The 19,451-nt window shown below is 38.7% G+C and overlaps 3 protein-coding genes across 5 annotated transcripts in view; 1 reads left to right on the top strand and 2 right to left on the bottom strand.

Moving 5' to 3' along the window:
- Positions 1-1,148: 1,148 nt before the first annotated feature.
- LOC103812348 (cytochrome c oxidase assembly factor 5) lies at positions 1,149-3,967 on the bottom strand. The gene is made up of 3 exons (XM_009085399.4): positions 3,825-3,967; positions 3,343-3,426; positions 1,149-1,553 (listed from the first exon to the last, which is right to left on the bottom strand). Exons 1-3 carry the CDS (start codon positions 3,924-3,926, stop codon positions 1,512-1,514), a joined length of 228 nt encoding a protein of 75 aa, XP_009083647.1. The 5' UTR covers positions 3,927-3,967; the 3' UTR covers positions 1,149-1,511.
- A 46-nt stretch (positions 3,968-4,013) lies between these two features.
- On the top strand, positions 4,014-18,823 carry UNC50 (unc-50 inner nuclear membrane RNA binding protein). Of its 3 annotated transcripts, none has more exons than XM_050975649.1 (6): positions 4,014-4,155; positions 4,882-5,165; positions 5,993-6,113; positions 7,978-8,117; positions 8,194-8,295; positions 18,804-18,823. In XM_050975649.1, the coding sequence occupies exons 2-6, from the start codon at positions 4,886-4,888 to the stop codon at positions 18,806-18,808; spliced, it is 648 nt and encodes a 215-aa protein (XP_050831606.1). In that variant the 5' UTR covers positions 4,014-4,155; positions 4,882-4,885; the 3' UTR covers positions 18,809-18,823. The 3 variants fall into 3 exon arrangements, with proteins under 3 accessions (XP_050831606.1, XP_050831600.1, XP_009083646.1); XM_050975643.1 differs by lacking the exon at positions 18,804-18,823 and adding an exon at positions 10,145-13,082; XM_009085398.4 differs by lacking the exon at positions 18,804-18,823 and adding an exon at positions 8,812-9,021.
- MGAT4A (alpha-1,3-mannosyl-glycoprotein 4-beta-N-acetylglucosaminyltransferase A) overlaps positions 11,079-19,451 on the bottom strand; it is a 76,698-nt gene continuing 68,325 nt past the window's right edge. Inside the window, exons 13-16 of the mRNA XM_030234985.2 lie at positions 18,348-18,426; positions 16,017-16,083; positions 14,897-15,009; positions 11,079-14,733 (exon numbers count right to left, since the gene is read on the bottom strand). Of these exons, the coding sequence (XP_030090845.1) occupies positions 14,707-14,733; positions 14,897-15,009; positions 16,017-16,083; positions 18,348-18,426 (286 nt within the window). The 3' untranslated portion in view covers positions 11,079-14,706. The remainder of the gene's footprint in view (positions 14,734-14,896; positions 15,010-16,016; positions 16,084-18,347; positions 18,427-19,451) is intronic.

A 19,451-nucleotide genomic window follows, 5' to 3' on the forward strand; every position in this document is an offset into this window, starting at 1 on the left:
TAGAAATAACTATGTGTCTTGTCTATGATGTAGCAATGTTTCTGCTCCCTTCCAAAAGGAGTTGCTGCAGCACCATTAGGAGAGGCTTAGTGATTATGGCTGAGAAAGGAATAAAGATCACTTGAACAATCAACCTACAAACCCATGCATTAGGGCATACCATGAAAGAGTCCTTGACTACCAAACTCACATAACATTCCCACTCCTCTCTCTAACTGACATTTAAATACCTGCCATCTGGCTTTATATTTATTTTTAGTAACTTTTTTTATGTTTTTCCCCATGGAAAAGGCTTCTGAGTAATACTTTGGAATTACAGTGTTAAGATAAAAATATTCTTATAGACATAAATTATCATCTTAGTGTATGTAAAAAGATAATATGGTAAGTAGGCTGTGGAAAACAAAGGATGCTTACAGCACTTGAACAAATGAACTAGCTTCCACATGATCAACAGAACACAAAAATGTGAAATCAGAGTTGATTTAGGTGGCAAAAATAAAGTCCTACACATACAAGGAACACAAACATTCTCTGACTCATTACAGAACAGTTGCTTAAGACAGACAAAATTAAATAGTCAACATGTGCTCATTCACTGAAGTCATCAGTTTTAGAAACAAAAAGCATTGCATACATCTGTTCAGACTGAATGTGTATCAGACACTTGGCTATAAATTCAGCCAAGAAAAGAAGTTACTATGGCTCTCTCCCCTCTCATTATTTCCTTATCTTGCTTCTAATCAGCTTGTGTGATTTGAGCTTTCACATGTAAGAGTTACAACACCATTTATTTCTTAAAGGTTTGACACTTAAAGAGGCGGGGACGCTGAAGAAAGAAAAAGGAGATGTTCCTCTGGAAAAGCAGGTCTTATATAGAACCAGTTAACATTTACCACAGTCATGGTTTAAGCACTATTTAATGCTTCTAACTCCCATAAATTCCACTTCCTTAGCAGCGTGGGACTGAAAAACAGCACCACTCCCACCTATTACAGTTTTATTGGGTAGCAAATTTACTGGAGAGGAAGCACCTTGCACACACATTTTACAACCTTGGTCAATTCCTCATCTCTGAAAATAGTTCTATTATGAGAAACCCTCTGAGATACTCATCTAATAAGGAAACTCTTCCTCAACACATCAAGTGAACTCCCAGTTCCATGCCTTTTATTATTTCTAATAGTAAAACATAATCAGAATTTACAGTAGAGTCACAAATGGCAACTTTACTTCAAAACAGAATTGCAACTTCTGCAGCTTGTTCTGGATTTCAAATTTTTATTCCAAGTACATGACAGATAATAATTTTGGCCAGAACTTGTAGCTTTATGCTTGCCTTCTTTTTAACATTTAAATGCACATCCAGGTCAATCTGTTGGAATATAGATACCTTCCATGAAAACACTGCATGAAAGGATGCAGCAGGTACCATCTTCTTATTTTAGTCTGTTTTGTGTACAGTGCTGATGAACTCCAAATTTCCATGGCGAGATCTCTTGATGAGGACTTCAGTATCCCTTCCTTCCTCTGAATCTTGCCCTGGTATCCAACTGAAAATTGAAGACAATATATTAAGAGCAGGTATTTTCTTAAAGAGGTATTGTAGAGTGTTTGTGCTACCTTAGCACTTTGTAACATCAGAACAAAGGCCAGAATAAAGCAGAAGAAAACTAGTGACATAGCCAACAAGCCACAGGGGATTCCGATGAAAGAGGCATTATATGATTTTAAACCTCACACAAAACTAAAATTATGTGCTAAGTGCCCTATGTGTTCTGAAATAAACAATATAAATGATAGAACAGCATAGTAGCATGGCAAGGAACCAATGAAAAACAAGGCAGAGTAAATCTGCTTAGATCAGTTTTGCAAATATAACTGATAAAGTGTAGGAGGAAAATTCAGATCGGGTTGAAGTAGGAGTCACTACAAATGTCTGTGAGGAGAAGGATAACTTAAATACACAAAGTTTCTGGAAAAAATATAAATAAATCAGTAAAAACAGAAACAATATTCAGCATGTAAAATGTGCAAGTTTTTCTTGGCAATTACAGAAAAAGCGTTTAATGAAAGGCTAAAGAAGATGGTAAAGCTAAAATAAAAGCCACAGTGCAGCACTTACAGAAGCTAAACTGCAAGTTCTTTCCAATGAAGCAGAAAAACATACTTTGATCTTAGGAGAATTATTCTGAACTTAGATAGCCAATCTTGAAGATGGCAGTGACAGATTGCAACTGTGATATTAGACTGAAGAGGTTTTTTTCACCACCATTAACTAACCCTCTTCCAGAATTCAGAACTGCAGCAAAATTTGTAAAGAGCTGGAGTCATGATGACACCGCTTGTCCAATGACCAAGCAGCTTTCACTTTAAACCTTGGCCCTACTTCAACATTTCTGATAAGACTTTCTGTTTCCTTGAAAAGAAAACAGACAGAAAAATACAGACACATCACCTGGAGACACATATGTTGCTACTGTAGTTTTATACAGGCGTTTCAAACTTCAAATACACACCTTCCCATAAACTAAAATAATAATTTGTTCCTTTATGGATTAATACGGTTCATATAGAAGAGGTACAAAAAGCTGCTACAACGAATACAAAATGGAAGAAAAAAAAAATCCCATTTCAGCTGTACACTCTTCATCAGATAAAAATAAAAATGAGCCCTGCATTTCTCATGTTTGGAAAGTTTTTATAGCATCTTTACCACATCTTAAATAGGTTTTAAATGTTATGGAAACACAAGCAAAAAAAAATCTGGACAATGAACTCCTATCAAAACAAGAAAAACTTTATCTAATTTACATTTTAAAAGATGACTAGTCATTTCCATAAGGGATAGCTCATTATGTTAAAAAATAAACTGCTATTTATCATGAATTCTAGTATTCCAAGAAAACTAATCACTCAACATGAATTTAATGCAAGGCCTGCTTTAACAGTGAAAGTCTTACTTCTCTTCATTTAAATGTTCTCTATATAGATTTTTTCAAAGATCTTATAGGCAAAAGATAACTTGATTACATTTTTTCTTACAATTACCTGATCTACTAATATTTTTTAACCCAAAACTTTACTAAAAATAGTGAAAACAGCTACATCACTACCCGTGACGTTCTAAGCCTAACCCAATTTAAACATTTTTTTCCAATTTTTCCTACTCTGCAGCTTCTTCTTCATTAGAACTGAGTACAACACCCATTGTTTAATCAGGATTCAAAGGCAAGAGCCTGCTTAATGACACTCACCTTACTGAAATAACGTGATTTTATTAAAAAGAGAGGGAAAAGGACAGGAAACATGCAGGCCAGTAGCAGAAGACACACCACTTACCATTGATCTTTTGCATGCAAAGAATGTCACTTGCAAACTCCTACAGTGTCCTTCCCTCAAGCATTGTTTAGGGCTTTTGTTTTCCTAGTAGATGAAAAAAGAAATATTAAAAATTTGATTTCTACAGCTCATCAAAGAGACATCAAAACACCTGACAGAATCATAGATCAGAATATTCTGAGTTGGAAAGCACCTCCAAGGATCATCCAGTCCAACTCTTAAAGGAAGGTCAATACAGGGATCAGACCCACAACCCACGTTATTAGCACCACGCTCTGGCCGACTGAGTAATTTGAGTTGGAAGGGGCCTTTGAGGATCATTTACTTCCAACTTCAGACAAGTTCACTGGGGATTTCGCTTCGGTACGGTGACCTGCGCTCTTCTCTGGAGCTGTAATTCCCTAAACTGCTGCGAACAAAAGGTAAGAGGCCCAAAAAGGGCGACCTGCGGGCCTCTGGCCCGGAAAGGCAGCAGCGCTCACCTGCAGGACGCAGGGGCTCTCCAGCAGGCACTGCCGCAGGTCCTCCCTCACGCCGCTGCAGGCGCGCCCGTCCTCCTCCTTATCCTCGTAGTACTTGGGCATGGCGGAGAGCCCGGCGCTACGCCCCGCTGCCACCCGCCCCGCGGCCTCCTCCGGCCGCCGCCGCCATCCCGGGCGCTGCGGCCGCTTCCGGCGGGGGCAGGAAGAGACGGGGCGGCTCCGGGAAGGATCCCGAGCGCCTGCGCTGCGGACGGTGCCGGAAGGCTGCGGGAGGCGGCCGCCGTGGCGGTGCCGGGCAGGGCGGAGGTCGCGCCGCGGGCCGGGGCAGCAGGTGAGACCCTGAGCGCGGGGCGGGGCTCGGGGGCGCGGCGCTGCCCGGCCCGGAGCTGAGCGCGGGCCCCGCTGAGGGGGGCGGGTGTTCGTCAGCAGCAGCAGCGGCGGCCGGGCCGCTCCTAAGTCATGGAACCGTACACTGTTAAGGGCTGGAAAAGACCGTAAAGATCATATGGTTCCAACACCCCCTCCGTGGGCAGAGATACCGGCCGCTAGACCAGGTTATTCTAAGCCCCATCCAACCTGGCCTTGAACGCCTCCAGGACTGGCGTTTCCACAACCTCCCTGGGCAGCCTGTGCCAGCGCCTCATCCCCTCCACAGTAATTTGTTCCTTGTGTCTAACCTAAATTTCCCCTGTTTCAGTTTGTGCCCGTTAACTCCTTGTCCTATCACTGCCGTTCCTGGTGAAGTGTCCCAGGAACTGCAGTGTTTCCTGTTTTTCCCCTTCAGTTATTGGGGAGGTGCTAGGAGGTCTCCACACAACCTTCTCTTCTTTAGGCTGAAGTGCCCCAACTTTCTCGGCCTGTCTTCATAAGGGAGGCTCTCCGGCCCTCTTACCGACTCCACAGCCTCCTCTGGACTTGCTCCAACCAATGTCATTATTTATGCTTGTGCTCAGTTTTAGTCACTTCAGCGGTGCAGCCATGGCCTTCATCGCATTATTTTATTTGTACCCCATATTATGTGCAAAATCAAATATATCTTTTGAAATTCTTTCTTTAGCAAAATGCTGCCAACCACGCTGGGTAATTCTGGGAGCCAGGGCAATGGTGTGCTGAGCCGCAGAGATGCTGCGAGGCACACGGCCGGAGCAAAACGCTACAAGTACCTCCGGAGGCTCTTCCACTTCCGACAGATGGACTTCGAGTTTGCGCTCTGGCAGATGCTTTACCTGTTCACTTCACCACAGAGGGTTTACAGGAACTTTCACTACAGAAAACAGACAAAGGACCAATGGGCAAGAGATGATCCCGCTTTCCTTGTGCTACTCAGTATCTGGCTCTGCGGTGAGTGCAGAACAGACAGCATAAGGAACAGAGAGGGAAAGTTTAGGGATGAACGTTTAGTTTCCTTCTAATAACACACACACACAAAAGGACCAGTCTGTATGGAACAGAAGAAAAAGGCCTGTTTGAAGTTAACGTGGGAAGTAGAAATCGGAGTAGGCTTAAGTACACCTCCATAGTCTTGAATTGATCTCTCCATTGCAACTCATTTTCTGTTGCATTTTGAACTGCATAGTTCACTGTAACTTCACAGACAGTAAGAAAACCCTATGCCAGACGGCAGTGTTGTTGTTTAAAAATACTGAATATTTGGTTTACCTGAATATTATGGATAAAACATTGCTTTTACCATAAAGGCCCTGGTGAGATTCTATATATTGCAGAATTAAGCTATAACAAAGTGGCTAATATAAATGACTGAACTGCAAATTCAGTATTGTCTCAGTTACCCTCTATTAAATAGTGTATTCCTGTTCATAATAGAAAAACTCTACTGAGATAGAATTACACATGTTGTTTTGGTTAACAAAGAGCTTTTATAAAACAAAGAATGTCCTATTGTAGCATTGTCTGAATTTTTTTTAAAATAGTTTGGGTGGAGCATTACAATTAGACCCAAGTAGAGATGAGTGTTCATATTATGAATAAACTACATTATATCTATTTTTTCGTGGAAAAAAACCTGAGCTGTTGGACTGAAAATCTTGGGGGAAAAATAAAAAGGAAAGTGGAGATTTCATAACAGGATATAGTAAAAAAATCCATCAGTTTAAGATTTCATGCTTTCATTTCCACAGCTGACTTTAATGATCTTTCTCTGCTTTCAGTGTCTACTGTAGGATTTGGATTTGTGTTGGACATGGGCTTTTTTGAAACAATAAAACTGCTACTTTGGGTTGTATTCATAGACTGCGTAGGCGTGGGGCTCCTGATTGCAACTCTGATGTGGTAAGTAGTGATTTCTGAAGCCAAGTTCAGTATTGCTGTTTAGACACAGAGTCCTCTGCTGTTTGTGAGAAACTTGGTTCTTTATTTGGAGTAAACTTACACTCAAGTATTTTCTATAGGTTTTATGCTGTTGTAGTAATTGTTTCAAAATCATACCTTAAAAAAGAATATATCTCTTTCTTGACTATTTCCTACAAGGTTAAATGGTCAGAAGATCTATATTTTGATGAACATTCCAGCTTTTTTTTCTTTCTTCTTGAGCTGGTTAATGTTCAGCAGTAGTGCCAAATGAAAAAAAACAAAAGGTGATTAAAAAGAGAAAAAGCTGTTCAATCAAAATAACGAATGAAGAAGTCAAGTAGTGTGAGTCTGAGGATGATTCTGTTGAAGCAGGGCCATATACACTTGGCCCGTGCTTCCTGCTGAAGGTTGTAGCTAGTGTCACTACAGCCCCATCAGTTCTGTCTTGTGCTTGGCACCTCTTTGCTTTGTTGGTAGGTGCTGCCAGTTTTATCTGCTCCTGTCCAGAGACTTGAAGAAGTAGAGAGGCAGGAGCAAATAATTTTACAGTCCAGGCCTAATCAGCACCATAGATGGGTCCTGCAGCAGTGAGGGAACCATGAAATGACAGGAAGCCACTGTTTCTGTGCTGCAGCAAGGGGAGGGCACCAAATTTTTTTATTTTTTTTTTTACAAGGAACTTAAGAAAGCCAAGGGCATTTAAGAACTTTTAGGGATGGAGTTGACATCTGAAAGTGATGGTGATTGGAAAAGGGATAAATCCTGACAGTGTCCTCAGGAACTCCTGCTTGTAATTGCAAAATTGAGAATGAGGTACATAGAAGAAATGTAGCTGATAGATGAAAGGTCCACTTGACCTGTGCTCCTGTCTGGGACAGCAACCCATAAATTGCTTGGGGAAGAACTTATAGTAATGCTCCCTGCCCCACTCCTCCAGCAATTTGTGCTTCAAGATGCAGTCTCCTAAGCCAGGAAGACTTCAGCATCTGCTGGTTTTGCTCTGTCCTTTAGTCAGCTTCCTGCAGGCCTCATTACCAGTCACTTGGCTCGAGTTTGGTTCAAGTCCCTTCTTCCACTGCAAGCTCACCTTTTTTCCCAAAAGCTCCCCCCATTCCTAATCAGTCTGAACTCCTTGCCTCACCTCTCCTCACCTTGCACCCAGGCTCTGCCTCTTTGCAACCCCACCCTTGGCAAAAAGAGTAGGTCAGAGGAAGCTTGCATGAAAAATCTGGTCTCTTATTTCTGAGCATGTATTGACTTCTTGTTCCTCCTCTATATATTTTGATGTCAGTAGAACTTAAGCTGAAAGAAAGAGCCTTGAGGCTCACTCAGTAGCTTGTAATACCAGGCAGTGCACATTGCATTTGTAGATCTTTTCAGTAATAACAGGCACACGTTATGAGCACTCTCCTGCCTGCCTCCTGTCCTTGCAGTGCATCAGTTCTGTAGCCATCAGATAAATCATCTCTGTGTGAGGTGTGCTGATCCTGTAAGAGCACTTCACTGAAGTTGTCTCCCTGTGTGTACAGAGAGAAGTGGCAGCTTGTGACTGATAAATTGTAGCACTGATCTCTTCTTTATAAAGAAGTTTTGTTTCTGTATTACCTGCAGGGTATTTCAGCTGCCTGTAGCATGCAAGGGATATGATGATAGTTTTAACAAAACCATTTTAACAATAGTCTGGTCTGCATGATTCTTGCGCGTTTTTATTGCCAGACAGCAGAAGCAGAAGCTTTGTGGCGGAGAGTTGGGATCACATAAGACTTACTACATCAAACCTGTGTTTTGTCAGTCAGCTTTATAGATTCATATTAACAACAGTCTCAAATATCTTTTTATGTAGGTTCATTTCAAATAAGTACTTAGTGAAGCAGCAGAACAGAGATTATGATGTGGAGTGGGGATATGCCTTTGATGTACATCTGAATGCTTTCTACCCTCTTCTAGTCATTCTGCATTTTATCCAGCTGTTCTTCATCAACTGTAAGTAGAATACTTTGAGCTCTCTGCTTCAAAACTGTCCACTATCAAAACAGCTGAAAGCAGTTATCTCTTGCAGATGTCATCATATCTGATTCTGTCATTGGGTATTTTGTTGGGAATACGTTATGGCTGATTGCAATCGGCTATTACATCTACGTGACATTCCTGGGATACAGTGGTGAGTAACATCAGCTTCTTTTCTATTTGTTTGACTAAAAAGAAGAGCATGTTTTCAGGCTGATTATTTGATCTTAGCATATTATTTGTAAAGCAGACGCTTAGCTGCATTTTGAAGCAACTCTTTCTTTATGGTAAATGAAGTATGATAGAAATGTACCAATCCATGTTTTCAGCTGGATGGACATCTTAACCAAAGAATTTATATTCTCCACTTCACCAAACTCCCTTCTTGTAGTTTTCTACTACAATTTAGTTTTCTTCTTCCTCTGTAAATCTACTTGAAGATTTTTGCATTAGATAAAAATTCAGTAATGAGTTTAAGACCATAATTTTAGGTAAAACAGTTCCCCAAGGCATTTTGAGATAACTGTAGGGCTAGTAGGGCAGAGATGTCTGAGGAGGACAGCAGAATAGAACTCTTTTTTATTGCTACCTTGCCCCAAGGCTACTCTACATGAAGCACTTTTTTAAAGAGCACTACTTTTTACTTGCTTCAATATTGCTTCTGTTTCAGCATTGCCCTTTTTGAAGAACACAGCTATTCTTTTGTATCCATTTGCACTTCTCATCATGCTCTATTTGATCTCATTAGCATGTGGATGGAACTTCACCAAGATGCTTTGTTCCTTTTATAAATACAGAGTGAAATAAAACCAGGACTTTGTGTAATGTTTATTTTGTTTCTACCTTTGCCATTTTGACAGTAAAGAAAAAATTAAGAACATTTTTGTATGTAAATGGTTGTAAATTTCTCTTTATTGTAGATAATTGTGTAAAAAAGTTTGAAGTGTCCTTTTTTATTAAAATATTTACAACAGTAAACATGTTAGCAATTTTGTTCAAATACTTTTGCAGTACATTCCTAAAAACAAGTTACTTGTACATTTCTGTAGCTTAAATTTAACTGCAACAAGTCTATGAAGCATAACTCTTACTGCAGATACTATGCACATACCGGCATAAGCTCTACATTATGAGGAGTTTAAGTGACACCAAAAAGCAGTTTTATTGAAGAGTAATATTGGAATACCTTGCCTTGGGACTGTGTGAAAGTACAGATCAATAGTGTTGCAATGATAAAGCAACAACTGTCTCTAGATACAGATCTGTCCTCTCCTTGTATGAGAGATTGTGAGAACAGATTTACTTCAGTGACTACTTCAAATATACATGGACAACTCTGGCACACAGAAGAAACAGTGATGAAAGGCACAATTAACATGACCCATATCAGGTTTCCAAAGATAGCAGCAAGTTTTAAACCCAATCTCTAGCAGTCCAGTGGGTATTACTACATCCACCATACTGATGGCAGGTCAAAAATGAACATGGAAGGGAAAGTACAAGTTGGTTTGGCTACAAGTTTGGTTGGGCTCATGGCAATGCTTGCAGCTGTGAAGTCCACAAGGCAGAAGTAGAAACTGACCATCACAAACAATACCTTATGGAAAGTGAAAATGACAGCTTTCCAATGCAGTGTTCAGCATGAAAGGAGCATTGGGATTCAGGTTCCAAAACAACACAAGAGTAAACTGGTTACAGTAAGACAATTTCAATACTAGAATTTGATCTCTAAGGAAAAACTATAATTTATCTTAAAATACCAAATATGCTGGCAGTGCATCTTACAGTACTGTGTGTTTCAGCCATTGTTAAGGCTTGAAGAGATTCATGTTTCCCTCTCAGCAGATGCTGAGCAAAGTTCTCCTTTAAACAAGGAAAGCAGTGAACCGCTGATCCATGGAAGGTGAAGCATTCCAGTCAGGATCTGCTCCCTTTCATGCTGACAGCACAAGCTCCTGTCCTGCAGGCAGCTGCAGCCTAACTGTACACCTTTTTCCTAACAGGAATCCTACATCACTGATCATCCACTTCAGCTCAACAGAAAAAATACTTCATATTTAGTGCCTGTGGTTTGATACCATTGAAGGACTCGGGGCCTGTGTACCTTCCTTTTAGAGATAATAACGGTTTTCCCCTTGAAAAAAGGCTTCTTAAAATTAAGCTACTTCAACTTCCAGCAGTTCACTGTTTACAGCAGAACTTAGCAAAACCCTTTAGAGACTTCTAAGGTCAGAAAGGTGACACTCAAGGACTAATTCACCAGGTCTCCATGGGCTGTGTGTTGTACATCAGCAATCAATGCTAGCCTGAAAACACCAGTTGTTTAATAGCTTTTCAGCCTTATGCTGGTGATTGTAAAGATGATTTAAAAATACAATGACTTTTTTTTTTTCCTCCCTTTCTAGCTAGAGTTACTTGTTCTAGCTTTTTCAGAATACATCCTTCCTAGTAAGAACAAATGTAGAACCTTGGGTTCATATATTCTAGGGGAGCAAGGCTTAAGAGCATTTCATTTTTCTTTTCCCCTATGAGACTAAAATAATACTTTCCAAGTTGGAGGGGAACTACAAACTACTGATACTTCATCTGGAGCAAGTACTTCCAACAAAATACAGAGATTACTGAAATTATAATATATCTGGGAAAAAAAAAAACCAAACAAACTGGTACACAGTTTCCAAATGTTTCCAAAGACTAATCACAGGTCAGCTCATTCAAGGAACTGTGTTTCACACAGGCAAAGTATAAATCGCTTTGCTCTAAACTGACTCAAGGTATTTAAAAACTGCTTCAAAACAGCTAGACAAGCAGTGATACAACAGGAGACTCCAGTCTTTTCTTGGTCCATGAATCACATCTATCTGAATTTTTCTAATCCATCTTTAAGTACAAAAAAAAAAAAAAAGAATATATCCATAGGAATTTTTTCCATCAATGAAAACACACAATTGAGATGCCTGCAAAAGCTCAAAGCCTTATACAGTGCTTTAGAAACACTCTAATTATCACATCCTGTTCACATTATTTACAAAGTGTTCAGTAGCATGACCCACTGAATGAGCAAAGCAAGATTATACTGGCAGTCTTGTGTTTTCTTGGTCCCAAGCAATCCTGATCAGCTCAAAAAAGCAAATGTTCACATCAGCCAGGCTGTTAGGCATCCAGTATAAGAAGTTCATTTGCCCAGGTAATGCAGGTTTCTGGCTATACCTTTGGTTTCACAAAAGTTTGCTTTTCTGGAGCTTTAACAGCATCAGAAGGAGCTAACAGGAATATAGGATAGTGCAGTTTTTTTCCAAACACTTTCCATTATTGGATATCTCTTAAGATTCAGCGGCCTCACGGGGATTTTGAAGGTGACAACAAAAGTAACTTTAAATACATGTAGGGGAGAACTCCCTCAAAACAGGTAATAGGTTTAAGATGCTGTTTAAGGGACAATATTATCTTGTGATAATATTGTCCCTTACAATGGAGATGTGCGGGAAACACCCGCCTGCTGGTGCAGACCCAGTCAGAAACAGTACCCAAGCTAAAAACTGATGAGCCAAACAGCCCAGGTGTTCTTACTTCACCATACTTCCACGAAGGAGTCTTGCACCACTTTAGCCTGATTTGGAACTTAAAAGTACTAAGCCGAAAAGAGCTGTCTGCAGAAATAATCTACCTGATTACACCAACTCTGAATATACCTGAATCTATAAAATATAATTTGTATTGATAATGTGGCACATTTATCTAGAGAGCCTGTAAGCTCTCAGGAACATTGAAAGTATTGAAACAGCCCAGAGTATTTTTAACTCCTGCTACTACAATGTAATAAAAATGCATCAATCTTTAGAAAACAACCCACATTTTACCACAGACTAGTTAAATTTGTTGTCTTGGATCTTCTCAACATTTTTGAAAACTAAATATACTACTAACCAATCTTGCAATCAATGTGGTAAGGGTTCTGTGTATTTAAATATATTAGCAGTGATTCATCTTAACTACTGTGAAATGTCAGGAACAGTGATGCTTTTAGAATAAGCACACAGGTTTCTTACATAAATAGTACCAGTAAACTTCCAGACTCATGGAAAAAATGGAAAAGGTCACTGTCAACAAAATTAATTATATTAAGAAACTGCAATATCTAATGTATTTCTGCAGTCTGGATTGTAATAAATAACCCTAGTTTAAATAACTTGCATCATTCATTCACAGACACAGCTGAAAAGAAAACCTAAATACTTTCTCAGACCTTTGCTAGCTGATGTGTGATTAAAAAAAGCCATTGCATGTCAGTAATTTGATGGCAGGGCATTATACAGGAACCAAATGGGGCTGTAGCACCACAATAGGCTAGAGTCACATGGGATTCAGAGCCTAGTCACCCACATTCCTAAATCCAAGAATGAACTCCATTTATGTGTTTAGCTTATGCCTACAGCATCTATGGGCAACACAAGCTTTCCAAGTAACATTTTATTTGCACCACCTGATGCAATCAGGAAAAGTAAACAAGGTCCATTTGGTATCTATTTTTTCTTGAAATTACACCAGTCAATCTAAACAGAAGGTCTTGCTCTGGGTACAAATCTTGTCTTCCCTGTGTCCCCAGACAACATAGCTAAACCAAAATGACAGCAGTCTGTAGAAGTAGTTAAGTTCTTCAACTTGAATATTGCTGAACTGTCAAAGCTATGGCACAATTCTCCAACAAGGCAGAAGAGAAGACAGGTTGACACTATAATCCAGTGGCGCTTGCAGTGCTAGCAAGGCAGCTTTAGGCTCCTGCTCCTTACAAGCCTATGTGAAAGGGAGCCCAAATCTATCAGCTGAACTTTAATAGGGAAGTACAAATTCAAGACCCCTGCTCTAGATCAGGGAACCTGCAACAGGTTTTGTGCATCTGTGCCCTGATCACAAAGACAATAAAGGTCTTTTCCAACTTAAGTGATTCTATGATTCCTTGTTGGGAGTAGCAGAGTATGGTTTTTTCCACAGGGAAAGCTGGCCAGCTTTTGAGATGTCAGTTCCAGGAGGCTGGTTCACAGCACAAAGGACAATATCCAAGCCAGCGTGGATGCCTCCCTCCAATGTCAATCAGGCACTTCATTCCAATTAAAAGGGAGGAATTCCTGCCTCTCTTTTTCCTGGCTATTTCTGACAAACTGAAATCTTCCCATGCCTGAGTCCTTACACATAAGCACCTAAGCAGGACTTTTCAGAAAAGCAGCAGCATTTGTACTGCAACAGTTCCACTCTGATTGTAATCCAGACCACGTCCTGTTGCTGACCGAATTTCTGATTCATTTAAGATGACTGTTGTTTCCCTTGACACAAAAAGGCAGGCTAGTAACTTGAGGCCAGATTCAGTTCCTACTATAAAGTTAGTGTGAGTTACCATACTGATCCATAAAGGAATCAAACTAAAACCTTGTTCTTAAACAAAGGAAGAAAATAAACTGTAACTACTCGCTAATGTATCCAAAATAAATGCTGCAATAACAGAACTTTTTAAAAGGAGACCTCTGTAAATCAAATGTATCTACTGTTCATTCTTTTGATAAAAGGTAATCTCTTGTCTCTCCAAAGCAAAGCTGGAGAATGATTTTCTTCAGTACAGAAAATGAATTTGTTCAGCCTAGGAAATGTTTACAAATATTTTTAGAAAGAACTGGTTTGGAGTAAAAAAAAATTCTTCTAAAATGCAATGGATTAAATCTAAAATTACTGCAGATTTTGTACATAATATGAAACAAGACATTTCAACATGCTTTTTATGTGGCTACAAACTGTACATAGTGGAATTTCATAGCCCCAAAGAATAATGCTCTTCAGAACTCTGTTTATGCCTATGAACATCATTCAGATTCTGTGTATAAAACTACATAATTTAGAAACTTAATCTTGTTTTTTTTAAACATGGCAGTATATTTGAAATATGGTATTAATTTATGTTTGCATCTCCAAAGAAAAATGTAGAAAGATAACTTAAACTAGAGAATTCATAAAAAAACTATATCAATTTAAAATTTCACTGCATAAAAATATGTACTTTTCAAATTATTTTAATAAATTAAATACCCCTAGCATTTTTAATATATATCCCTGACAGTCTATAAAAGAGGGTTCTTGTTATAGAAAATAAATGGAACTCCGAAAGTACCCCCTTCATAAAACTTATTTAACAATAATTATATTTTTTTTCTTCAAGGAATGTAACAATATGTACAACTCTATATTACTATACTATCAAAATAGTACAGGTTAAGCGTAGCAGGGTTCTGCAACCATAAGATGGTAAAGTCACATTACAGTGGAGGACAACTTGGGCCTCAGACGAACGTTATCAGTGTGGAGCATCAGTTTCTGGATGGATCAGATAAGAAGGGATAAATACAATCTTCTCATCTACAGTAGATTTCACAAGAGGTAGAGTTCAAGTGAAAAAGAATGACATTTGGAATAAGGTGCATGCTCAGTATTTTCAATTTGTGACTTGCTAAGGATGTCAGATTTTATAGGAAGAATTTTCAAGAATTCTTTCTTTTTCCTCTAAAGCAGATTTCCATGATCAGTTTGTAATCTTTTTAATATGAATCTGAAATAGAGAATCAGAAGAAATAAGTCATGGTTTAGTGTATTACATTTCTCAGTAATAAGAGGTAACTATTTTTAGTGTTAGCCAAAAGTCTGAGTTCAAAACAGAATGAAGATATCTCCCATTCACTGGTTATGTTTTTCAATGTTCTACCACCTCTTACCTCATTCAGAATTGCCCAAACAGCTGAATTTTGTATCACTGAAAGCCGGAATGATGAAATAGGATTTAGGCTGGGGTCAACCGTTCCTTCAGCTACACCGTTTTCAAACTTCCCTGCAAAGGTACATCATTAAGTCCTGTTCAACAAACTCAAGTACAAAATCTAGAAATTGTATCTGCAGTATCACAATTCACAGTATCATTGTGACAGAATCACAGTGAAACCAGTATCATTCCCAAAATTAAAGGCAGTGAGTGATTTTTGACAGCAGATCTAGTTTTGCAGCAGCAAACAATACGGGGTACATCATCAGCTCACACCAATCTGAACAGGATTACACATAAGAATAAAAGCTTTGAAACTGTCTAAAGGCATTAACACCTCAAACTCTGTGAAGATTTTGGCACAGGTACTCATTCAGTATCACAGAACTAATATGATGCCTTTGGCTTATGTGTTTTCAAATAGGATTAAGGACAAGGGATATCATTCATGCATAACATATTCCTATTTAAAGCATCTTCAATTATATTAGGATGAGTAAGAATGAAATTTAAAAGCCCAGGTAGACTTTACAGTTAAGCCATATGCACAACAACTGTAATTTATTATGACAATAAAAGGTTATAACAGGATTGCCCAAACTGTGTCCAGCAACTAATTAAAATCCATGTGTGAAATTTTTCTTCCTTGATAACATTTATCCAAGCACCCTCCCCAACAGCCACTTGGCTGTTGAAATGCAAATCTAATCCTGATTGTCTACAGGGTGGGTTCAAATCCAGGCCAAGCACACAACTCACACCAAAGCACTTGTGCAGTCACAGGACAGAGGAGGTGACCTTACAAAACCTGGAAATGCCTCTATTATAATCCAGGTAATCAATCCTGGCAGAAAAGTTGGATGTCGCTGTACTACAACTAAGAGTAACAAAAGATCTCTGTTCAATACATAAGTCTCTGAAAAGAATTAGTGGACACAATATTAAGTAAAGTCTAAAGGGTCATGTACCCAAAAATGAATGATAAAAACTCAGGTTTGGGTTTGTTTTGGTTTTAATAAAGATGTCTTTGAGAGTTGCAATAGTAAGAATACACATTTTTTTCTACTGTTACATACCTATCCTGAAGTAACCATCCTCTAAGCGTTTGTCTTTGGTTTCTTTGCTTAATACCAGTTCTTCACTCTAGAACAATAAAGCACAAATGAAATAATTTATTTTGACATATGACTTTGCCAGAGAAAGACAAATGTGTGTGCACTCTTCTTATATATTCAGCATCCATTTTTTCCAAAAAAATTAAGAACAAGCCTGGAATATAGTTATTTATAGCCTTATAGAAGCCAACATTAAAAAAAAAAAGAAAAAAAAAAACTGAAAAAAAAAAAGGGAAAAAAAAAGAAAGCAAAAAAAGAGCAGCAGTGTTCCAGAACTGAACAATTCTTGGCTTCAAAGGAGAAAAATCAAGTACTCTAAGTGCTCCATGAAACTCACATGGTAACTGCCACGTGAACAGAATACTTAGCACATACTGCCATACACAGTAGGAGACAAGCAAAGGCAGGACCTGCCTTCTTTTTCTATGGCCTAACAAGAGCTTTCTCTCTTGGACAAATGAAAACTTACAGTTTACTTTTTGACCTAAGACTTTGGGTGAGATGGAAAGCCATCAGACCAGCGAGGGAAGCACCACAATTATCACTGCCTCACTATATGAATGGGGATCAGTAAGTTTTATTTAATAAGCACAAAAAAAATTGTAGAAGAGATCTTGAAAAACAGCTTGAAAAGTACAACCATGACCCAATACTGAAAGACCCACTCTAAGAATTTCCCAGGAATTAATTAAAAATGCTTGGCAAAATGGAGGTTAAATTGATCAGCTCCCTTTTTTTTTTTTTTTTTTAATTCCTATTCTGAACTAAAGCTGCTGAAAAAGTGGTGGCAATGTTTTTGGTTATTTATTTGAGGGGCAGGTGTTTTGGTTTTCTTTGTTGTTGTTGGGGTGTTTGGGGCAGGTTTTTGTTATAGATTGTCTTGAGGAGTTTTTTAGTATGCTGCTTGAATCCCAGATAAATCCAGTCTGGAGGTACTCTGGTTTCTAAGGGCTTTTTGTTTTCCTGAGTTCTACTAAAGGAAGATCAGGGTTAAAATATTTGAGTTTCTAGGCCTGCTGAAGTCCAGGGTGGAGAAACAGGGCCCTGAGGAGCTGCTGTCCTCAGCTGACATTGTTTTACTGACAATATCTTCTTCTGACACCAGTGGCTTAGGGACAGGCCAGGTGCAGAATTTCCTGTTCACCTTTTCCACAAATTGCATGGATAGCAACAGAACCTCTGGATCATTACTTCCTTAAAGGATGCTCCAGTGAGGGACATTCCACAGCCAAGTAAAGCCAAAAAAGAGATTTCTGATGCACATTTCTGCTTGGTATCTTGTGCGCTCTTGTATCTTGGGTTTAGATAAAGTGAGGGCTGCTGCTGTTTTTTGTGGCTGAATGTATTTCCACAGGTCTTGAGAAACAAACCCCTCAAATCTTATGATATAATATCCCACATGTCATGTTTTATACTTAGAACCAAACTAACAATTTCCTTTTTAAGGATGAGAATAGTAAGAATTTCCTACTTTTGCCTGATCTAAGGAAGGTAGACTAGGAAAATGGAGATGTGAACTCCCCCATGATTACTTACTTTAAAAAAATAAAAAGAAAGTTAAAAAAAAAATTCAATTTGCAGCAATTTCAGCCTAGATTTCAAGATTCCTACACCAGGTATATAGGGGAATGCAGAGACACTGTCATTTAAATACTAAATAAAGTAAATTTGCCTGAAGTAACATCTTAATCCTCTCAGTCTTTGTGATATAAATAATTAGCTGTAGTATCTAGTAGAAGAAAAAGAAGCCATACCATCTGACTTCAAACAAGAATGTACTTTAGATAATGTAGTACTCTCCTGTGGTAAAACTGGCTCATTTATGGGAAAAAAAACATCAGCAATCAGGAGAAAGGTACACGTTCTGTTTTAAGAATCTATATATTTCAGTATCTAGTGCGTTTGGATGTGTGTCAATCCCTGAACTAAGACTTTTTTATTAAGTCAAATAGCAGATTGACTTAAGTTTCCCATTTCCCAAAATACACAGGAGAGGGAAGACTTCATTTTTTTTGTTTTAAATAGTAGCAATGAACTAAAAGAAAATGACCTTGCTCACCTCAAAATTACCAACAGCACTTGTATCAGACTGCACCCTGAATGAACATTTGAATGGTTACAATAGTCTTCTGTGAACATATTCAGTTAAAAGAAGGAAAAGTATAATAATATCAGAACATCAAGTTCATGCAGTTAAAAGAAGCATTTATGTCTCCTCACAGTTAAAAAAGTCAAAAAAGAGGCTTTGTTTTTATCCTGTAATGGAGAAGATACGAATCAGAAATTTCGTACCTGAAAAGGCAAAACTTCTACAGTTGTGTTTAGAAGTATGTCTCCTGGATGCTCTGGATTGCCACTGTGAAACAAGTACCTATAAATGAAAAGGAAAACAAAAGACAGTCTATACATCAGTCAGAATCAGCTGTGTTACTGTCTTACATGTTAATTATTACATACAGATGTTACAAGGAGAAACATCATTTTTATACTGAGCCTACATCAGCTGGGGATAAGATTGCTTTCAAATTTTACTGTAATTGGAAGGGGTCAAGGTTTTCAGTTGCTAAAGAGTAGTTGGGCAGTATTTCAGACAGGAAGGGAGTTTGCATCATGTGCTGTTGCCAGACTGCATTACACAGAGCTGTAGTCATTACTGCCAGGTACACACTGGTATCACCTCCAGAAGCAGGAGCCCTGCCTTCCTTCAGCCTCTCCCCAGCACACATCACCCTCTCCCTGTGCCCACAGGATGAACTCTGCAGATCCATTCTGAAACAGTTCTGGGAACTTAGCCAAGTCAAGACTTTGCCAGGTGAGTGTTCCCCAAGTCCCATCTCTCCACCGTGGTTCATTGCAAAATCTCATTGATTATTCTGCCAGCAATTCCCAACCCACATCCACACCCTTCATGTTACCTGAATTCAAACTTCTATTCCAAAGACAGATTTTTTTTCCTAAAAAAATCCCTCAAAAAAAACCCAAACCAAAAAAGCCTGGTTTTGACATGTATACACACATAAAAAAACCTGTACCTTTTTAAACCTGCACAAAGTCCCCATTACTCTCACTCAGTTGTGCAATTCACTTTTTTTTTTTAATTGGACAGAGTAAATATGCTTGAAACATTATCTAAGCCAACCCTATCAGTATCAATCAGTGAAGTGTTCAAATTCTAGCTGCCTGCTCTGAACAGCTTTTGCAGTACTGCACGTGTGTAGATTATGTTACAAAAGAGACAGTTAATTCCTCTTTATATACGACAGGAACTTCATGTTATTCTGAATATTATGTAAACCAGTAATAATATTTTTTTACCACTAGGTGGAATCAATGCCTGAAAATTGTTCACTACTTGCCATTTTTTCTAGTGGACTGGAGTTAATTCAGATTACTGTC

This window comes from Serinus canaria, chromosome 1 (assembly GCF_022539315.1).
Source record: "Serinus canaria isolate serCan28SL12 chromosome 1, serCan2020, whole genome shotgun sequence".
NCBI classification, from domain to species: Eukaryota; Metazoa; Chordata; class Aves; order Passeriformes; family Fringillidae; genus Serinus; species Serinus canaria.

Coding starts and splice junctions, on each gene's coding strand:
- LOC103812348 (XM_009085399.4), bottom strand. CDS start 3,926: ATGCCCAAGTACTACGAGGATAAGGAGGAGGACGGGCGCGCCTGCAGC. Junction 3,427..3,824: donor AGAGCCCCTGCGTCCTGCAG/GTGAGCGCTGCT, acceptor TTCATCTACTAG/GAAAACAAAAGCCCTAAACA. Junction 1,554..3,342: donor TTGCATGCAAAAGATCAATG/GTAAGTGGTGTG, acceptor TTCAATTTTCAG/TTGGATACCAGGGCAAGATT.
- UNC50 (XM_009085398.4), top strand. CDS start 4,886: ATGCTGCCAACCACGCTGGGTAATTCTGGGAGCCAGGGCAATGGTGTG. Junction 8,118..8,193: donor CCAGCTGTTCTTCATCAACT/GTAAGTAGAATA, acceptor TATCTCTTGCAG/ATGTCATCATATCTGATTCT. Junction 8,296..8,811: donor GACATTCCTGGGATACAGTG/GTGAGTAACATC, acceptor CTTCTGTTTCAG/CATTGCCCTTTTTGAAGAAC.